This window comes from Benincasa hispida, chromosome 7 (genome assembly GCF_009727055.1).
Source record: "Benincasa hispida cultivar B227 chromosome 7, ASM972705v1, whole genome shotgun sequence".
In the NCBI taxonomy this organism is placed as follows: Eukaryota; Viridiplantae; Streptophyta; class Magnoliopsida; order Cucurbitales; family Cucurbitaceae; genus Benincasa; species Benincasa hispida.
The window spans coordinates 24881960-24901489 of record NC_052355.1 but is presented as its reverse complement, the minus strand read 5'-3'; the positions used below and the strand labels follow the sequence as shown (position 1 = coordinate 24901489).

The following is a 19530-nucleotide window of genomic DNA, read 5'->3' as shown; positions in this document are numbered from 1 at the left end:
CATTTTTGATAAAAATTGATTAAAATACGCTTGAGAAACTATTTTGAGTGGTTGTCAAACACTTCAAATTTTTCCAAAATAACTTAGTTTTTAAATTAAACACTTGAAAATGTAATCCAACACACCCGTGTAGGCCATAGTCTATACACTCTTCATCTAATTTTTTTTTTCTAATTTAATCTTTATTAAAAAAAAAATCTTAAAATTTAGTTAGATTTAAACATATTAATGTGAGGTAAGAAAATTTGAACCTTAATATTGGTTTATTAGTGCTAAGTTAGGCTCATTTTGGCGTTATTTTTTTTATTTTTATTTTGTATATTTTATTTTTTATTTTCGAAAACTTTACTATTTTTTTTATTTTTTTAAAAGGCATAAATATCTAAAATTTATTATTATTATTTATTTTGAAAAAAAAAACCCTTTAGAATTCCGGTATGAAATGCGTTTATGGCTTTATGCTGCATAAGGCGAGAAAGAAACGAATGACGATTTGTTTAATAAAAAAAACGTGTCATCGCGGTGTTTTGTAGATAACACGATTTCCTACTGCGTGGCGGCGCAATCAAGAAACTCGGCGGAAGCAGAGCGGTGTCCGGTCAGCTCCGTCGCGTCGCCTTCCTCTCTCTCGGTGTTATTCTGCACAAAATCATTGCATCTTCTTTCTTTCTGTATTTTAATCAATCATACTCCGTAATCTTCGCCTTCGACTCTTATATTTTACTCTTATGAATGCTTCATCCAACCCTTTCAGCTTTGACTATTATCGCCTACCTTTGTTTAGATGCATTCTTAAGTTCTCTCGACTCGCCATTTCCGATCCTCGTGTTGTTTTCATTGTTAATTACTAATGGCGATGGCTGCCTTCAAATCCTCATCTAGAAGAGGAGGTTCGACTTCGGTGACACCTTCTTCGAGCAGTGGCGCGTCAACATCGGGTAAAGATAGCAAGCCGAGTGGTAATTCTCCCAAGAAAGCTACTATCCGTAGATCACGAAGCGTGAGTGCCTTTTCCAGATCTAGCGCTGCGGATGTTTCGGCAGATTTTTCGAATAGTAGAGATAATCCGCTCTTCTGGAGCAATGGTTCGCCTCCTTTGGAAGAAGCTCGAACTGTTAACCTTGAATCTGATGGAAGTTCCACCAGAATTAGTGCAGGAAGTTCGAAACGTGTCAGTTCTGGTGGTGTTGAGAATTCTAGGGGACGATCAGTGTCGAGGAGCTCCGATTCTGGAAGTGTAGGTTCAGGAAGCAGGAAAACCGGTGGCCGAAGCTTGTCGAGGGTAGGCACTGAACGGCGGGAACGCTCGGCGTCTGTGACTCGATATCCTGTCTCATCGCTGTCCTTGAACTCTGAGGTTCGACATTAATTTCATTCCCTGCTTTGTTTTCTCTATATCTGCAAGTTCAAAGAATGTTAGGAGCACTAGAACTGAATTCTTTTCCCTTCTTTCTGATATTAAGAGTGAGGCTGAGCGAGATAGTCGTTATAGTACGAAATTCAATAATAGAAAGACTCCAGATTCGTTGCTTCATGGGCGGAGAGAGGTTGGCTTAGTTAGAACTAGAAGTAGTTCTTCGGATGCTTTGCAGCAATCAAAAGGCCTGCGAGATCGGTCGAGTCATCGTTTGCCCTTTGATTTATCAGATAACTGCGATGTGTCGGTGGTAAAAGCTTTAAATTCTTCTTTTATTTCTATAAGATCTTTCCTGTTGATGCTACATTATTATCACTAAGTGTTGGAACATTGGTCCCAGTCTTGTAGTTTTGAAGATAGGCTGTCCACAGCGAGCTCTTTGTCTGAAGCTGAAGAGAGGACCGTAAGAGCTGTTTGTGAACAAATGAAGGTGGGTTATGCCAATTTTAGATTATTTCTGTTTGAATATTCTCATTTAAGTAGTGCTAAGCCATAGTTTAATTGTTTAATTATGACTCTGGTTCCTTCAATAGTCAATAAAAGGGGATTGTTTGCAAGGACATTCCAGTGGTAGTGACATATATGACATAATTCAATATGAAGTAAGACGTGCTGTCCAAGATATCCACAATGACCTTCTCAGTGTAAGTTCCGTCTTCTGCGGATGTTTATGTTTCTTTCGTCTCTTTGTTCGTATAACATTGGAACTCTTAGAGGAAGTATATGAATTTTTGTTTAGTTGAATGATATGTGGGGTGAGATACTTGAATCTCTAACCCTTTAGTTGAGGGTACATACCTTATTATACCAGTTGAGCTCTGGTCATGTTGGCATGAAATTTTTTAATTTGATTATTTTGGAATTATTATTGGATGGATGTAAAAAATATAGCTTTTTTCCCCTAAAGAAGCTCATTTTATTAAGATTGTGGTAAGACATCATCAAGTTATGGAAGTTCGGTAAATTGTGAGGGAAGTAATTACAAGATGTATGGAATACCTAAAGGACAATGAATGTTGCCGAGCCAATAGTTTCTTTCACAATCTTTCTTGTTCTTGAATGATATATTGTTTCTCTCCAACCATAAACCCCAACTTTCCGACAATTGTTGTTGAAAAGTCTTTAATACTTTCCGGCATCTCGAGCCTTGTTGATATCTTTACTGATATTTTCACTACAGCCCTTAGTTTTTCAGAACATGTCTTATAAAGGTAGTAAAATTCACAAGATATTTGGAATTCAGTCCATATCCATGGTTTTTTGCTGTTCACAAGTGTGAGGAATGGATATTTCTAACTTTTGGGTTGTTTCTTTATCACGTTGAGGGTTTATTTATAATAACTATTCTTTCACGGGGGAAACAATTTTTTGGTGTTCTCACCCTTATCTCGAAAAACTTTTATATTAGCTTAATTTAGAATCATGGAGTCTTGGATATTTATAGTATATGAAACCATACTATTAGCTAGGAACAGGAATAGTTGATCAGATGATTTAGATCTGTTTAACTAATAAAGATTGTCAATTATATACTGGCACATCAAAATTCCTGGAAATGAGAAATGTAGACCAGGAATAATTTGATATATATTTCTCTTGTATAAGATGACCTATCTATATGTTCAAATTTGTTCATAATGTTGTTTGCTTCAACTATTTCATGGCTTATAATTTCAGGCTCCACAAAGCAGTGCTGATACTACAGGAAGTTCTGACATTGATATCCCTCCTGAATTGGTGAATCCAGGTGCAATTGAATTGGTGGACTTGAGAAGCGAGTATACGAAGAAGCTTGAGCAGGTAGTACTTGTTTATTCATTTAACTTCATACCCTTCTCGATATTGATGGTTGTTCCTCCCGTTCGATTATGGTTCATATTTTGTGTTTCCAAATTCTTTTCTGTTTTTATTATTTAATTGCTAATAATAAGACATTAATATAATTTCCTTCAACTTGTAGTCGCAAGAGCGAGCTAGAAAACTTCGGGCAGACTTGGCAGTGGAAGAGCATCGTGAATTAGAGCTCAGTAGAATTTTGCGGGAAGTAATACCAGCTCCTAAGACTTCTATGAGACGAAAAGTATGCTCTCATAGTTTCTTCATCCATGTTACATTCAAATCAGTACCCCGTTTTGGCATAATCTGTCTAGAATTCTCCTGATAAGTTCCTCTCTTCAACAAATGATTGAAGACAGGATGCGATTTCCTCCATTACGGATTTAGCATATTTACATTCTGGTCTTTCTGATGCATATCTTGCACAAAGGAATGGCAGCGAGGAATTGATCGTTTGTTCAATTTAAAACAGGCTAGTATTGAAAGAAGAAGGATGTCAAAGCGTTTAACTGACGATGCCTTGGCATATTTTGATGAGTGTGTTTCGTTATCAACATTTGATGGTTCTGATTTCTCATCACTGGAAGAAACACCCCCTATCCACCAAGTTTCTTCCACTACCCAGGTGGAAGATGGTACCATCCCCCAGGCAAGTTAAAGTGTTTCAGTTATTACTTGAGCATTTGTTTCTTTGACAATTTGGTTCACTTTTGAATCATTTATCATGATCTTTTCTTTTCTGTTTTCTTTTGTCATGTCGACAACTAGGGGTAGCCCTCCAAGGAGTGATCCTATAATCAGATAATATCTTCTTTTATCTCATATAATATATTCTTTCATGCCTCAATAAGTCCTTCACAAGGTTGCTCTGACTTAGTTAAGCCACGAAATTGTGGGTTACCCTTTGAAAGAAAGACCTCTTAAACCCTTCACATTTGTAGAGAAGGGAGTGCAGAGCTTGGTGATACTGTAGCCTGTAAGTGTGCCTATTGGACACACAAAAAATTAATTCTTCGCCATTTCTTTTGGACATGCTGCACTAATTTGTAGAACTTTGAAGTTGAACTTGAAGTTGGTCATAAAAATTAAAAATTTAAAACGACCGAGCTTGAGAGTCCAGATAGAACATTCAACTTTCTTTAAATATTCAACTCTCAAACAAATTGGCTATATCCGGGTTCAGGAGATCTTAAAAGAGGAATCTACTTTCACTCACCGTTCCAAGTTTATGTTGCTCAAGTTTCCTCTTTTAGTTCTTTCAACTTAAAAAAATCATAAGTGCTATGCTTCAGCAAACTACTAGGATACTTGTTTTAGAAATCTTCCTTCAGGATTTAGAGGGAATGAGTTCAATTCATGATAGCCACCTACGTAGGATTTAATATTCTACATTTCTTTGGCACTCAAATATATAGGATCAGATGGGTTGTCTCGTAAGATTAGTTGGAGTATGTGCAAACAGGCCCAACTCTCACAGATATCAAAAAAAAGAATCTCCAGTTGACATGATATCTTTAAAGTAAGGACGTGAGGCTGGGCCTATTGTTCCCCACAAATTGAAAATGCAAACCTATGCAATTGAATCGTATAACTACTTTTCATGGAAATCGAATTGCTGATAGATTTTCCCGTGTCAACACTGCACTTTCAGGAACCAGCAATTGGAACTTCATCTGAGATTGACCAATATAATTTAGGGCAGACATCTTACAGAAGCAATAACCTGAGCAAACATGGGAAAGGCAAAGCTCAGTTTTCCTTCACAAAGAAACCTCATGAAAGCTATGGGATCAAACAGGACATTGGGAAGTACATTCAGAAAGACGACAACGAATCACAAGTCGTAAGCATGAAGCATTGTGATATGATGAATGATACGAATTTACAGAAGGCAAAAGAAAGCCTGTTGTTGGATCGAGTTGTTTTCAGAAGCAGAATAGAATCGGGCAGTTTACTACTATGCGGCGTAAGTTCTTTAAATTGTTCCTCATATTATGCTTCTATCATCTGATCTGATGGTGTCAAGGACAGGTTTGATTGTGATAAAAGCATTGTTTTTTTGGTTTTTGTTTTTTTTTTAAAAAAAAGTTGGAATTTTACGATATTTGTATTTGTAAATAAAGAATTTGTGATAATTTTATTATGTTTGGTTGAGCTGTTGGCATTTTTTTTTTTATAGGAATGAGCTAAATTCCCATCCCAACAAATCCAGCTTTCATCGTAAAATATCAGATTGTAGGGATGTAAAATGTGTAATGTATCGTTCCTGGAATAATTTGGCAATGGTTCGAGATAAATTTGAGTGAGTGCGCAAAATTTAAGAGGAAGGATTAAACTATTTAAAGAGGAAAAATCAAAATTTTTGTTTTTTTTCCATTTAAGTAGTACAATTTCTTTGAAATTTGACCTAAATATTAAACTTTATGTGAGGAGTAATACTTGGGTGTAGTGCACACATCCCTTCAATCTCAAAGGAATAAATATATTTCTGAAAGAAAAATTTATTACATTGTAACTTTAAGAGGGTATTTGACGCACGATAAATGTAGAAAGTTGGATTGAGTTGGTAATTGTTATCTAGGGAACTGGAGAGTTAGATTGTCTTGTATTTGGGGTATAGAGTTGAGTTGAGTCTAAAAGTCTACAATGGGGGTGCATAGTTGAATTGATTGAGTTGGGACATTTGATGTAGTTTTTGTCTTTGTTTTGTTTTTGTTTTTGTTTCTTTTTTTTTTTTTTTTTTTTTTTTTTTTTTTTTTTTGACAAAAGAAAAAAAAAACTATATTTTTTTAAAATTTGCAAAACATAATCAATTTTCAATGTATTCATGTACTAAACACAAATTTGGTTATGGTTTAGGAGTTCCAATGCAACCTTCTACTACCTATTAAAAATAAATAAATTGTGCAATTAGATATGCCTAATTCTAAGTGTAGCTATATTCAACCCAAACAAGTCTCAATAAGTAATGTTTCGTGAGGCTTATCTTTACAATATACTAGGTTGATAAATATCTCATTATCTTAGACCTGAGAATGGATCATTAACTTTACATAACATATGTTTACTGGCTCTTATTCTTCTTTTTCTTTTTTACATTTTATTTACGACTATGTTCTTTAAAATTTAATCCCAAACCATGTTTTTTTATAATTTATCTAACAACTTTTCTTTTTGAAAATCTAATTACCAACTATTTGTTTTCTAATTTTATTTACAACTATTTACCAATTAGTTTAGTTCTAGTTTATATACTAATTGTTTTTTCTTTAACTTTTTTACCATCTACGTTTTTTTTCTAGTTTGTTTACCAAATATTTTTTTTTAAAATTTATTTACCAAATATACTTTCTTTCAATTTAATTACCATTTTTTTTGTTCAGTCTAACACATTCTAATAAAATCGAACCCCAAAAAAAGCCAACGATAAAACATAGTTGGGACATCAAAATCCAAAAATCTAAGGAAAAAACCTAATAAGGAGATCGAAGCCTAAAAATCCATTGAACAAAAAAACCCCTATAAATCTAACAAGCATGGAACAATAAAATATAGGGAGAAGAGAGATCCAAAACCCACGAAAAAAAATCCCAAAAAAGTAGATCTGGATAAAAAAAAAACTCCCAAAAGAAATATATCTGAACAAAAAAAAAACTAAAAAGAAAAGATATGAATTTTTTTTTTAGAAAAAAAACTCCCAAAAAAAGTATATCTGAAAAAAAAAAAAAAAAAAAGTAGATATGAACAAAAAAAACTCCCTAATCAATCGATCATGCTCTATCTAATTGAAGTCCCTGATCAAGTTCGGTTCCTAGAAACTCGATTACAAGAAGTCTCTGACAAGATCGATGAATTCGACGCGGTAGCTAGTCGCTTAGACGGGATGCCCGTCAAGGAATTGTTAACAAGGGTTGAGACCCTAGAAGCAAAAACTATGAGAACTGATGGTTTCGAGCGTGAGGATGGCTCGTCAGGCTCTGTTGCCCTTATGGAAAAGTGTGTTGAAAAACCAGACAGCTCGCAAAAAGCGATAATTCAAATGGTGACGGAGTTATTTGAAGACTTTCGAGCCACCCTCGATGTCGTCGGGGTAGAGATTGCGGATATCAGTGCAAGAGTTGACTCACTATGAGAGCAGCGGGAAATCAAGCCCCAGCTAGGGGTGCAGTCCAATTCAACAGGGTAAAAGTACTTGAGCCTAAGCCCTTCTGTGGGGCTCATGACACGAAAGCGCTAGAAAATTTTATCTTTGATATGGAGAAGTATTTCAGAGCTATGAACACAGCTACTGAAGAGTGAAAGATCACCTTAATAACTATGCATCTAGTAGAGGATGCCAAGTTATGGTGGAGGTCCTGTTTCATGGACATCTAAGAGGGTCGGTGCATATCAACCTGTGGGAGAGAATGAAACAGGAGTTGTGTTCTCAGTTCTTCCCGAGAATGTTGAAATTTTGGCAAGATGTAAGCTACGAGAATTGAAACATAATGGCGCTATTAGGGACTATGTGAAACAATTTTTCAGGCTGATGTTAGACATAAGGGATATGTCCGAAAAAGATAAAGTTTTCTGTTTTGTCGAAGGGCTAAAACTATAGGCAAAAACAAAATTATACGAACAGAGAGTACAGGGCCTCCCAGCTGCAAACACAACGGTTGAACAATTGTTCAACTTAATTGACGAATCTCAAGAAATGAGGCAACACTCGAAATCCCCAACTAGAGGGAGTAAGAGTAACTATTCAAGTTCATCGAGAAATAGTGGGGGAGACAGAGTCACTAGTGGAGATGACAAACCACTTCAACAGAAGACTGGAAATACGTGGCGAGGGCCAAATCAACAAAACTTTTATCGGCCCCCATTTTGTTACATATGCAAGGGGTAACACAAGGCAAGTGAGTATCTGAAACAGACAGCCTTTAACGCCTTTCAAGCCTCGTTAGACTTGGACTCAAAAAGAAAAGTTTTTTAGGTAGAGGACAAGAATATACAAGTAGAGGAAGATAAAACCCCACGAGTTGGGGCCCTAAGATTCCTAGCTGCCCTCCAGAGGAATTTGGGAGAAACAAAAGAACCCCAAAAAGGCAGACTTATGTATATAGATGCTTGGGTCAACCATAAATCGACCAAGAGTACCATGGTCGACTTTGGAGCCACCCATAATTTTATGTCTGAAACAGAAGCCAGACGGTTGAATCTCCGTTAAGAAGTAAAATGAAAGTAGTGAACTCTGCGGCCTTGCCTATTACAGGAATAGTAAAGAGAATAGTCATAAAGTTGGGAGATTTAAGTGGCTCTGCCAATTTCATGATCGTTGAAATTGATGATTTTGACGTGGTGTTAGAGATGGAATTCTTGCTTAAGCACAAGGTAATACCGATACCCCTCACCAAATGCTTAGTGATCACAGGGTCTACGCCCATAGTTGTGCATGCCGAGATCAAACAGCTGAATGAGATAAAGATGATCTCGACCCTCCAGTTGGAAAAGGACCTTACCCACGAGTCAGTTGAAACCACAGAGGGTAAAGCCCCTCAAGACATTTTGTGTGTCTTGGAAAAGTGTCGCATTGTCGAGTCAGACATTTTATACAAGTCCCTCCTTCAAAAAGGAGGAAAAAAGAGCTCAGCCGAGAGTTCCTACCATGGGGACAAAGTTCGGGTAAGATTACGCCCAAAACAATTTCGATTGCAATGCCAGAAAGAACGTCACCTCGTGAGAAGTTATGAAGGACCGGTGGAAGTCATCGAAAAGGTTGGGAAAACCTCTTATCGGTTGCAATTATCGTCATGGATGGAGATTCACCCTGTCATCCATGTAAGTAAATTGAGACCCTATCACGCCAACCATGCTAATGAGTGATGTAGTGGTTTGACATGTCCGCTTGCCACGACGTAGAGAACAACATAGAAAGAAGTCAATGAGAGACTTGCTGGAAGAAGCAACAGAGTTAAAAAATTGAGATAAGGTTTGGAAGAGTTTCTGAAGAGATGGAAAAGCCTCCAAGACAGAGAAGTTCGTCGAGGGCGCATAGAAGACCTCAATGCAACTGCTCAACAATTTGCTGAGTTCGAGCAAAGTTGGTTGACGGGGACGTCAACCAATTGAATGGGGAGAATGTCACGGTCATGCTTGTCCAGGGTGTGTTGCCCATGACCATATGTCTGCCTCCACCTCTTTTTACTATGTTTTCATCCTATNAGGGTGTGTTGCCCATGACCATATGTCTGCCTCCACCTCTTTTTACTATGTTTTCATCCTATGTATTTCATTTTGCTAGTTAGTTTACTTTTTATGTACTTTTCTTAGTGTATGACCTCTCATCCATTTCCACATGCAAGGGTGGCAAATGTCTTTTTGTTCAGAATGCATTATATGGGGATAAGACTAGCCATCATATCCTCATACCCGAGAATTGTATGTTATAAAGCCATTGTTGTTTATCACTTTCTAGTTGTATAACTAATCTCCATTGCTTAATCATGCTTTTAAACGTTTGTGAAAACCTTTTTCTCTAAACCCGTTTTCTAAAACATTTTCTCAAGAATGGAGGAGGTTGTGAAAAATGCCCATTGTGCCATCGGCTATTCGAATTTAAATCAACTAACTTGTTCGAGAATGAGAACAAGTGCCGCACAATCGCCTTGACACCCTTACAAAGTGCAATTGTGACATTAGACTCCACCTAATTATTGCTCATAGATATATACCCTTCATTATTTTAGAAATATCCTATTCTAAGGGGTAAAGACGAGTTATCCTATTCTAACTAGTAACCAAATTACTTCACTATTTCTTTTTATTATTATTATTTTACAAACCATTTCGCTAAATTTTGGTTAGAGGCAAGTTCTAATTTGAAGGTGCTGACACTTGATTAGTTTAAATTTTAAATTTCATACTATCGGTTCATTGTCTTTAATAATAGCATTTAAAATATAGAAATAAAATAAGATACGAGTGTAGATGTATTGAAAGAGTTCGATACTTTTATAGTATTAGAAAAATTGCCCATTTGAGATCGATTCCGTGAACTTCAATTCCTCGATCCCTAATTTGAATTTAAATAAAATAAAGTTTAACAGTGAGACATTCAAACAACCACAGGGAAATTAAACGGTATTCCTATATTGTTTGTTGTTATGGATTTTCAGTTTATGGGAGTAGTGTGAGATCTCTATATTAGACGAGAAAAATACCCGTTTGATCGAGTATGCTACCAATCGATTTTTACTCTTACATTAGTGTATACTCTTGAGGAACATACATGCAAGAAGGAAGTTTGAGCTTCAGTTTATATACTTGTCAGTCAATTAAAAAATTATTCGGTTTGATATGCAACTTTTCTAAAGATGAAATGAATTGTATTAGATTTGATTTGTTTTTGTCAATTCTTTCCTGATTTACTTCATTTATAGGAATTTCAGTAACTAATTCAATTGCAGAGCAAGATTACTTATCTTCAAGAGCTGCAATCTCGTATCTCACTTCCTCCATGTACTCATTTATGGTCGTCACAGTATCCTGCACACCTTTGATTGCTTCCTTTAGAGCATTGTCATATTCAGCTTCTGCTTCTGCTTCCTCGGTACCAGAAGCCCCAGTCATCTCATGGACATGCACACACTCGTGCTCTCGAGGTGCATTGAACCTGCAATTCTCGTGGCTCACCACACGCTCCGATGGGCGGCCAGCCTTCTTCAATAACTGAATTTGAGCTGTCTTTAAAGAAATAATAGTTAGGTAAAGATAATCTAAGATCATTCAACTATTGAACTTTATGTCCAACAAAAGCACATTCATTGCCAAGATTTCTTGTACCAACTTTTAGCTTAGATAAGTGTGCAAGCATTCAAAGATAAGCTACATAGCCCTACTGAAAATCTTGGGTAGTTTAGTGAAAATTTACAACATCGAGTTCAGCAGTTTAATGGAAAAAGGAAAGAAAGGGAAATCAAGGTGCCATTCCACATCTAGAAAAGTTTACTACTGCTGCTTTTAAAAAACAGAAAATGATCATCCGATGGGAAGTGGATAACAATAATAGAGTTATTTTGTTCCAAGATTAACTTCTAGGAATGCAGCTCAGAAAAGTTGGTTCTATGCAGTTCAGATGGCCAAAATTGCTTTCCACCAATGCCATTACCTTATCTCCTATACCCTGCATTGTTCTTGCTAGAATTCTTTAATAAAAAAAGGTCAGAAGAAAATTGTTTTTACTCGGGCCTAAAACTCGTTAGGCTAATAAGATAGAGTTAAAGGAAAACCGGTTCATCATTGAAGGATATTGAAGAGCAATTACTCGAATCCACTTGGGGTAACTTTCTTGTTAAGACATGAAAGGCCTCAATAGAGGAATCCACCAATAAAATAGAGAGACCAGGAATCAAGCGTAAGCATCAAGGTTCATATATCAGTCAAACATGTCGATATTTCCATATATCAACTCATGCGAAGGGTTATCAATATTTCTGTTAATAATCTTCACTGTAGTACATACAGAAGACAAATCATTCTACTATCGAAAAAGAAATGATACTCAAGACAAAATCGAATCCAGAAAATGAGAACCAAGTGGTCATCTTACTTCAATTCGCTAGAATTAAGGAGAGCTTGGGCTTTGGAATGATGCTTTACATAATCCAGATTTAGTAATAGGCAGAGTTTCTTATCCGAACAATGTTTCAAAGGTCTTTTGTGTCTTACGCCTTGAGAACTGTCTTAATATGATAAACATCTATGCCTTATTTTTCGAAGCATATACTGATCAATCCTACTAATTTTTTGAGTTACAAGTTTGACGGATTAGTTGGGATTGTATAAAAGCACGACAGTCAAACTTAATCTTCGCAGAGGAGGAAAGGATGCTGCAAAAGAAAAATAAATCCAAAATTTTCTAGAGAACTTTCTGGGCGTGGCATACCAGGTGCAATTTCTGCTTTTCTTTTTCTTGAACAGATCTAAGCAGGTTGGCTAACTCGAGCCTGTTGTGATCTGAACTCCGGAAATTCGACTCAATGTCAATGACCTACAACAAAAGAGAGTCCAAAAAGGAAAATCTCACAAGGAAGCTCAAAGAAGACCACGCCTCAACGAATTACTGTGAAAATTGTGTAACGAACTTGTTTGGAGCAATTGCTGAATTCCGTAGTGATCTGACTGCAAAGTTGTTGGTAAGATATCTCCCTTCCTGAAGTCATATACTCATCGAACCCCCTGCGAATTAAAAAAAATGATAAAGAATTCAAAGATTTCATCAAGATTTCATCTGACTTGTATAAATAATAAGCAAAAACACACTCGAAACTTCGTCGCTAAGCTCGTTTAGGACTAAGACTAACACAAATTTGTTTAGGATTTTCTAATCATCGATCTGTATGGAATCACTGAGAATGAAATGTAGCTTAAACGAGGTTCAGGACAAAATCCTGCGGTATGAGAGAACACTATAACACATACTTATAACGAACCATCGAATTCTTCATTGATTTTCGAAAACAACGATGAAGATTTCAAACGAAAACGAAACCAAAATCAATGGTACCTTTTAAGCCTGGCATAAGCTTCGGCTCTACGCTGCTGGATTTCAAGAAACTCGCGGAGCAAACTGAGAGTGTTAGAGGAATCGGAGGCATCTGTTCTTTGGTCTTCTTCCATTTGTTCATCCAGAGAGAGCTTCTTCTCAAAATCTTCCATTCTTTAGGTCCCCTTCTTCTTCTTTAACCGATATTTCCCTTCCCAGCTTCAGTCCTCAAACTGAAGCCTTCGGACTTCGTTGTCCGAGGCCAGATTCATATTATAATATATTAAAAAAAAAAAGGGTTAAATTATTAAAAAAAAAAAAAGGGTTGAACTTTTAAAAGTTTCAAAAATACCTTTAAAACTTTAAAAACAGTTCAACAAATATCTTTACCATTAGTTTTGGATGAAAACTGTTAAATTTTTATTTCAAAAATATCCTTGAATTTTCAAAACGTTTCAAAAATATCCTTAATTTAATAAAAGTTAAAAAATACCTCAATCGTTAGTATTTGAACAAAAACCGTTAATTCTTCGTGATAAAAATGATTTTAAAATTTTTTTAAAAAAAACTTAAAAATGCTCCTACCGATCAATTTGTTTGAAATTTTCTTATATTAAAAAAAAACAGTTTTAAAATAAATTATATTGATATCCTCATTTTTTTTTTCCATATAAGTACTCTCATACTTCTCTTAATTTTTCAATTCTTAACTTACATCAATTTTCTAAATAACCAAAACATACCAAAACGCTGCGTTGCTGAAGGTCCTCTCACAAAGCGCCTTGAAGAGCAAATTGGAAGCAATGCCTCTTCATGTATGCGTATCAAATGGAAAGCGTTGTGGCGCCACAGGGCAGCACTGCAATGCTTGCTTAGCAGTTTGTCTCTGTGAATGACGCGGGGGACAAGTGTCGTAGCGTTTAAGCAACGTCGTGCCTCAACTTGCTCGATTTCATCGTTTTGCCTCCCATTGCTTGCTAATTGCTCCATTTAAGCATGATCGCATCTGAAATGTCCCAACAACTTCTTTTACTTGATAATCTATCCAAGAATTAAAATAAATATTAAATTCCTAAGAGCCAATAAGATTTAGGTTGACACTTTTTTATTTGACTATTTATCGTTTTGGTATGTTTCAAGCGGAGATTTTGATTTTGGAGTTTTGTGAAGTTTTGTGGTATTTTTATTTTATGTTTTAACTGAAAATTTTGGTTCTTATTTTGGTTGTTTAGAACATTTGTGTAAGCAGAGAATTGGAAAATTAAGAGAAATGTGAGAGTACACATATAAGTGAAATGATGATATCTATATAATTTATTTTAAAATTGATTCTTTTTTAACTTAAGAAAACTTCAAACAAATTGATTACTATGAGCATTTTTTTATTTTTTTAAATTTGTAGAGTCAATTTTGTCATGAGAAATTAACGGTTTCTGTTCAAATACTAATAGTATAGATATTTTTAAAAATTTATTAAGTTAAGGTTATTTTTTAAACATTTTGAAAGTTCATAGGTATTTTTGAAACAAAACTTTAACGGTTTCCATAAAAAAAAATTAACGACAATGGTACTTTTGAATTTTTTTTTTTTTAAAAGTTTAAGAGCATTTTTGAAACTTTTGAAACTTCATGGGCATTTTTTACACAAAGTGTAAAGTTCAGGGGTATTTTTTATAATTTAACCTAATATATATATATATATATATATATAGGAATTTTCAAAAATAGATAAATAAGAAAAAATTGACAGAAGCTGATTGAAGCCTATCAGTGTCGATCAGTGATTGAAATCGATAGAACTCTATCATTCATACTATGTGATAGACGTCGATAGAAGTCTATCAACGTCTATCAGTATTTTATTTATTTTTTTATTTTTTTGTTATTTCTATAAATAGTTTGACATTTTTTCTATATGTGAAAATTTTCCAAATATATATTTATGTTCTTTCTACAATATTACTCTAGTTGAAGTCTCAATTTTGGTCTAAATTTCTAAATAATTTTCTATAATGACAATTTGAAAATATTCACATAAGAATAAAATAATATAATAACTTTTAAAATGTTAAACATATTATAAATATTATGACAATAGATGCCCATTAAATGCTCATGTTTAGTGTCATCTATCAGGTGTCATGCCCTCATTTTTCAAAGTGTTGTCCATGTGTCTCAATATTACACGTTATTTGTGTCCATGTGTCTCACTTGCCAAATTGCCTTGGTGGGTTTTGGAAGACATACACAGCTATGAATCTTGGAGAGACTATTAAAAAGGAAATAGGATATCCAGTCAAGACAAAACAAAAGCTATGATTTTCCTTCGTCATCATCTTTACGAGAGATTGAAAATAAAGTATCTTACAATAAAAGATCCTCGTATCTTGTGAAAAAAATTGAAAGAGAGGTATGATCATCAAAGCAGTTATTCTTCCTAAAGCTTGTTATGAGTGGATGCACTTGATGCTACAAGATTTCAAATTAGTAAGTGACTACAACTCCACATTATTTAAAATCAGTTTGAAACTGTTGTTATGCGAAAATAAAGTTACTGATACTGATATGTTAGAGAAGATATTTTTTACATTTTGTATCTCGAATATGCTCCTGCAGTAGCAATATCGAGAGAAAGGTTTTAAACAATATCTGAACTAATTTCGTGTCTTCTTGTGGTCGAATAAAATAACAAGTTATTGATGAAAAATCATGAATCTCGACCAATCGGAACGACATCAAGATGAATGCTGTGAATTTTAATAATAATCGTGGTCGAGGTCGTGGTTATGGTTGAGGTCATGACCGTGGCAGAGGAAGAAATTATTATTATCGTGGTGATCATTCTAATCATTCAAATTTCAAAAAAAACCACATAGAATGATGATCACAAAGGAAAAACTCCACAAGATAAAAGTTCAAAAGGTGTTGAAAATAAATGCTTCCAATACGGAATGACTAGGCATTGGTCATGTACCTGTCGTACGTCAAAATACATAGTTAATCTCTATCAAGCATCCCTGATGGAAAAAGAGAAAAATGTGGAAGCAAATTTTGCATACCAGGATAATGACATATTTGATCTATCCCATATGAAAAATTTAGATGTGGCAAACTTCTTTGAATCTCCTGAAGAGAAAATCGGCAGAATTGATGGAACATCATGTGTTTCCTTTGACTTTAAAAATATCTAGACTTAATGTTTTTTTTTATTCATCTCCATGTTTTTTCCCTCTTAGTAGATGTTAACCTTTGTATATTTCAAATGTTGTTTTTCTTATTATAATTATTTTCTTTTAATGAAGAAACCTAGATCATTTTCATATATTGGATGACTAAAAAGTGAGTAAAGAAGATCTATGCCTGACATACAGTGCAACTACGCATACAATACTTACAAGTAGAAAATATTTTTTCAAACTGACAATGCTGAAAGCAAAAGTCAATACAACATCAAGTTCTACAAACTTAATTGAAGGGTTTGGAAAAACTTATTTTACCTATAGGAACAAAATCTACGATTGACAATACATTGTTCTTTAGTCAATCAAAGAGAAATCTACTTAGTTTTAAAGATATACGTTACAATGGTTATCATATTGAGACTGATAAAAAGAATAATATGGAGTATCTTTATATCATATCTGCTGTCTCATATGAAAAAAAAAACGTATATTGGAAGAATTGTCTGTTTTATCTTATGGATTATTTTATACTCATATACGAGTAATTGAAACATATGCAACAATGAACCTGAAGTTCATGAATCCAGACATATTTATAAGTTGACATGGCACTTAGGATCTATAATGATGAGAATTCAAATGAATATCCATTGAAGAGGCAAAAGATTCTTCAATCTAATGAATCATCATGTGATGCTTTCTCTCAAGGCAAATTAATCTTTAGACCATCACCAGTCAAAGTGGGGACTGAATCACCTACATTTTTAGAACGAATTCATGGTGATATATGTGGAACTATTAACCCACCAAATAGACCATTTAGATATTTTATGGTATTAATAAACGCATCCAATAGATGGTCACATGTATGTTTATTATGAAGTTGAAATCTTGTATTTGCAAGATTACTTGCTCAAATAATTGAGTTAAGAGCACAATTTCTTGATTATACAATTAAGATCATTCATCTTAATAATGTTGGTGAATTTACATCCCAGACTTATAATTATTGTATGTTAATTGGAATAAGTGTTGAACATTTTGTAGTTCATGTTCACACACAAAATGGTTTAACAGAATCATTCATAAAACGTTTGCAATTAATTGTAAAATCTTTGCTTATGAGAGCTAAGCTTCCTACAACTGTATGGGGACATGCCATTTTGCATGCAGCGTCACTTGTATGCATTAGGCCAATATCTTATCATAAGTACTCAGAATTTTTTGATGTGCAGTATATGTTCCAATTGCTCCACCTAAGATGGATCCTCAAAGGAGGTTAGGAATATATATTTGATATGATTCCCCATCAATTATTAAAATCTTGAACCCCTGACGGGTGATGTATTTACTACACGATTGGCTAATTGTCATTTTAATGAGACAAATTTTTCAACAATAGAGAGAGAAATTAAGAAGTTGGAAAAAGAAATTACATGGAATGCATCGTTGTTGTTTCATTTAGATTCCCCTACAAATCAAAATGAACTTGAAGTTCAGAAGATAATTCATTTGTAAAATATAGCAAATCAGTTACCAGATGCATTTATAGATGCAAAGAAAGTAACTAAATTACATATACCAACTACAAATGTTTCATTGGAAATTGATATCCAAACACAGCAAGTTGTTATTAATGAGTTCGAAACACGCCAAAAGCGTAGTAGACCAGTGGGTTCTAAAGATAAACATCCTCAAAAAAGAAATATAATTAATAGTCAAAAAGACTTGGTTGAGGATGTAAATACCCATGAATAAATTCTTAACTGACTAGTGAGGAAGGTGAAATACCTAAAGATTAATGAGATTTCAATAAACTATGTCATGACAGGAAAAAGATAGAACCAAACTCATGTAATTCTTAACAACATTTTTGCGTATAATATTGCTCTTGATATTATATCTGAAAATGAGGATTCTGAACTAAAATTTGTTGAAGAATGTTAACATAGAAAAGATTGGTTTTGGTGGAAAGAAGCAATCGAGGTAGAACTAAACTCACTTTCAAACGTCAGGTTTTTAGACAAGTAGTACGAACACCAAAAGGTGTCAAACTTGTGGGATACAAATAGGTATTTATGAGAAAAAGAAATGAAAATAATGTGGTCACAAGATATAAAATAAGACTAGTTGCATAAGGTTTCTCATAAAGACCTGATATTAATTATGAGGAAACGTATTCTCCAGTGATGGATGCAATTACATTAAGATATTAATTTGTCTGATTGTGTATGAAAATTTAGACATGCATCTTATGAATGTAGTCACATCATATTTATATGGATCTTTTGATAGTGATATTTATATGAGAATTCCGGAAGGATTTAAGGTACCTGAAACATATAAATCAAATCCCAAAAAATTATATTCAATAAAGTTACAGATATCGTTATATGGATTGAACAATCAGGACGAATATAGTACAATCACCTGAGTGGATATTTGTTGAAAGAAGATATCAAAGCAATCCAATATGCCCATGTGTTTTTATAAAGAAATCACAATTAGGATTTGCTATTATAACTGTATATGTTGATAATTTAAATCTAATTGGAACTCTTGAAGAGATTTCAAAGGTAATAAGATATCTTAAGAAAGAATTTGAGATGAAAAATCTAGAAAAAATAAAATTTTGTCTTGGTTTACAAATTGAACATTTAGTAGATGGGATATTTGTTCAACAATCAACTTATACAAAAAAATTTTTGAAAAGGTTCTGTATGGACAAAGTATATCCATTGAACATTCCAATGGAAGTTCGTTCACTAGATGTGAAGAAAAATATATTTCGATCTCAAGACGATAATGAAGAACTTCTTGGTCTTGAAGTACCGTATTTTAGTGCAATTGGTGCAGTTATGTATCTTGCTAATAATACAATATCAAATATTGCATTTTCAATAAATTTATTAGTAAGATATAGTTATCTCCAACAAAAAGAAATTGGAACGGAATTAAGCATATACTCCGTTATCTCTGAGGAATGATTGATATGAGTTTGTTTTATTCAAATAAATCAAATTTTGATCTAGTCGGTTATGTGGATTCTAGATATTTATCTTATCCACATAAAGCTAGATCTGAAACAGATTATCTATTCACATATGGAGGAACTGTTGTATCGTGGCGGTCAGTGAAACAGACCATAACGGCTATTTCCTCAAATCATGTTGAAATTCTAGCATTTCACGAGGCTAGTCGAGAATGTGTATAGCTAAGATCAATGACTCAACACATTCGTGAAACATGTGGTTTGTCTTCTAATAAAAAAATCTTCCAACAACATTATACGAAGACAACACAATATGCATATCCCAAGTGAAAAGATGATATATTAAAGAAGATAGAACAAAGCATATTTCACCAGAGTTTTACCACACTCATGATCTTGAAGAAAATGGTGATATCATTGTACAACAAATTTGTTCGAAAGATAACTTGACATATTTATTTATAAAGGCATTACCTACCGCAATCTTTGAAAACTAATGCACAACATTAAAATGCAGTGACTCAGAGATCTTATGTGATGTTTCTATGACGGGGAGTAAATATACTTTTTTAAAGTATAA

General features: G+C 34.2%; 2 protein-coding genes across 3 annotated transcripts; one reads left to right on the top strand and one right to left on the bottom strand.

Annotated features, from left to right (window-relative positions):
* The first annotated feature begins 441 nt into the window (after window positions 1–441).
* Window positions 442–5420, top strand: LOC120081462. Of its 2 annotated transcripts, XM_039036345.1 has the most exons (8): window positions 443–1357; window positions 1464–1667; window positions 1758–1847; window positions 1951–2061; window positions 3095–3217; window positions 3378–3497; window positions 3726–3902; window positions 4905–5420. In XM_039036345.1, the coding sequence occupies exons 1-8, from the start codon at window positions 851–853 to the stop codon at window positions 5262–5264; spliced, it is 1692 nt and encodes a 563-aa protein (XP_038892273.1). In that variant the 5' UTR covers window positions 443–850; the 3' UTR covers window positions 5265–5420. The 2 variants fall into 2 exon arrangements, with proteins under 2 accessions (XP_038892274.1, XP_038892273.1); XM_039036346.1 differs by lacking the exon at window positions 1951–2061 and having other exon boundaries at window positions 442–1357.
* A 5101-nt stretch (window positions 5421–10521) lies between these two features.
* Window positions 10522–13032, bottom strand: LOC120081463. The gene is made up of 4 exons (XM_039036347.1): window positions 12798–13032; window positions 12376–12469; window positions 12177–12281; window positions 10522–10975 (listed from the first exon to the last, which is right to left on the bottom strand). The coding sequence occupies exons 1-4, from the start codon at window positions 12947–12949 to the stop codon at window positions 10706–10708; spliced, it is 621 nt and encodes a 206-aa protein (XP_038892275.1). The 5' UTR covers window positions 12950–13032; the 3' UTR covers window positions 10522–10705.
* Between the last annotated feature and the right edge of the window lie 6498 nt (window positions 13033–19530).

Bases quoted from the DNA above. Each gene is read 5' to 3' on its own strand.
- LOC120081462 (XM_039036345.1), top strand. From the start codon at position 851: ATGGCGATGGCTGCCTTCAAATCCTCATCTAGAAGAGGAGGTTCGACT. The intron at 1,358-1,463 runs GTTCGACATTAA...TCTGATATTAAG, and splicing joins CGCTGTCCTTGAACTCTGAG to AGTGAGGCTGAGCGAGATAG. The intron at 3,903-4,904 runs GCAAGTTAAAGT...CTGCACTTTCAG, and splicing joins AAGATGGTACCATCCCCCAG to GAACCAGCAATTGGAACTTC.
- LOC120081463 (XM_039036347.1), bottom strand. From the start codon at position 12,949: ATGGAAGATTTTGAGAAGAAGCTCTCTCTGGATGAACAAATGGAAGAA. The intron at 12,282-12,375 runs GTTCGTTACACA...CTTTTGTTGTAG, and splicing joins TCAGCAATTGCTCCAAACAA to GTCATTGACATTGAGTCGAA. The intron at 10,976-12,176 runs GTATGCCACGCC...ATTTCTTTAAAG, and splicing joins AAAAGCAGAAATTGCACCTG to ACAGCTCAAATTCAGTTATT.